General features: G+C 55.8%; 1 protein-coding gene across 1 annotated transcript in view; it reads right to left on the bottom strand.

Moving 5' to 3' along the window:
- PLXNA4 (plexin A4) overlaps positions 1-1,882 on the bottom strand; it is a 357,753-nt gene that overhangs the window by 89,140 nt on the left and 266,731 nt on the right. The window contains exons 6-7 of the mRNA XM_012806241.2: positions 1,463-1,616; positions 150-249 (exon numbers count right to left, since the gene is read on the bottom strand). Coding sequence (XP_012661695.1) covers positions 150-249; positions 1,463-1,616 — 254 coding nt within the window. The remainder of the gene's footprint in view (positions 1-149; positions 250-1,462; positions 1,617-1,882) is intronic.

Raw genomic sequence — 1,882 nt, 5'->3', positions numbered from 1 at the left:
TATTCTCCTCCTATTAACCTGTGAGCACCAGAGGAAGGGCCTGTGCCCTTCCTTCACATGGAGCCTCTTGGGAAGAGTAGTCGGTCTTCTTATCTCTGAATGAATCCAGATCCCAGGAACAGGGAGTTGAGTAAGGCCAGGGCACTTACGAATTGTGGACACTGCAATTGTAGAAGACAAAGCTGGTGCTGGCGAAGGTCATGCCCGTCTCCTTTGATTTGAGCTGCAGTTGCACAACGTGATGGTCCCCTGCAAGGGGAGCCAGTGAGAGGAGGGGAGGCCACAGCCCAGGCCAGGAGCCCCTTGGGGGCGATACACCTGGGAAGGGAGCCTGCTCCCTGGGGCTCTTAGCTGTACCACAGCTGCCAGGGCAACCCCAAGGGCAGTCACAGAGGGTGGTTCAGCCTATTCCTGCCACGCTGTGTCACTTGCCACCCCCAACCCCTCATCTCTCTCATGATCGTGTACACACACACATGCATATGCACGTGTGCGCACAAATACACACACATGTACACTCACTTGACGGGTATACAAATATGCATTCATACATAGAATGTCCTTGTCAGTCTCACAGAATCACACACACACACACTGGTTCATAACTAGGAAGAAATAGACATGCAGACTCAGAATAATGCTGCCACAAACCGCATACGTGGTTTTGCACATATGTGTTTGTGTGTACACATGAGCCCATTCCCCGTCTCTGTAAAGACAGACCCTGTTCTGCTGTCCTCTCCTCTGGGGGCCTCAGGGTTCCACTGAGGTGAGAGACCCTGGAACCCCCAGCTGGCGCCAGGGAGGAGCTGAAGCCCATGTTTAATTCACAGCCCTGACCTCAGGCCCCCACTTCCAGCCCTGTTCTCTGCCATCCCTGAGAGCCTCATTAATCAATCAGCTCTGAACAAATGTGACAAGCCCACATAGGAGGGACAACATGTGATCAATCTGCCCAGGCTAGGCTGTCCCTTGCTATCGTCAAACCTCTGTCCCCTCCTATCTTCCCCAGGGCAGATGGCCACCACCAACAGGCAGCTCTGGGGAGACAGGCGAGGGTGAGGTGGGTAAAGGCCTGTCCGAGACCTGGTTGTGTGGCTTCCCTGTCCTGACCTGCCTCCCTCCTCTACCATGGGCTAGGCCAGCCCTACTGGGCTGAACTTGGCTGTGTGCTTTGCTGCTGGTCTGCCCAACCCCACTCTTTCTGTAGCTGCTCCGCACCCAGGAGGAGGTGGACACTTGGATGCAGAACTGGGGCTGGGCTGGAGGGCGGCAACAGTCAATCTCAATGGCAGTGGAGGGAAATCACATCCCCTCTTCAGGTAAGGCACCTGCCAACCCACGCCCCTTCCTTTGGGCTTGCTGCCCGAAGTCTCCCTCATCCCCCACATCTGTCTTGAGTTCTCCTCATCCAGCCCAGGGAAGGATGTGCCTCCTGGGCTTGCCTGCTGTGCCTGCTCACCGTTCTCCGTGACGATCCGGGGCACCTCTGTGGCTGCAGGGGAGTAGCACTGGATCTGGTTGCCCACCACCAGCCCATCCATCTCTGACAGGTCCTCAAAGGTACAGTTGACGCCAGCTGACAGTTCTGGGACATTGTATGTCTCCAGGACCAGCTGGGAACAGCCAGGCAGCAGGAGAGGAGGAGGAGGAGAGGGAAACCGGGAAAGGAGGGGGACAGCATAAAGAAATAAGGAAGGAGAGCAAGAGCGATCACAAGGAAAGAGACGAGACAGATAAGCGGGAGGCAGTGTTAACCCAGAGAAGAGGCCTCGCTTTTCACAAGAACACCAAGAGACAGGGACAAAGGGGACCTCTCTGAGGCCATTTGGCCCCAGGAAGTGAGAACGTTTAGGGGAGTTTTGTGGTGAGAGAACCCGGG

The sequence above is a fragment of the Otolemur garnettii genome, unplaced genomic scaffold (genome assembly GCF_000181295.1).
Source record: "Otolemur garnettii isolate 467f Iridium unplaced genomic scaffold, OtoGar3 scaffold00049, whole genome shotgun sequence".
Lineage (NCBI taxonomy): Eukaryota > Metazoa > Chordata > Mammalia > Primates > Galagidae > Otolemur > Otolemur garnettii.
The sequence above is the reverse complement of the archived record's forward strand: the minus strand, read 5'-3'. Positions and strand labels throughout refer to the sequence as shown.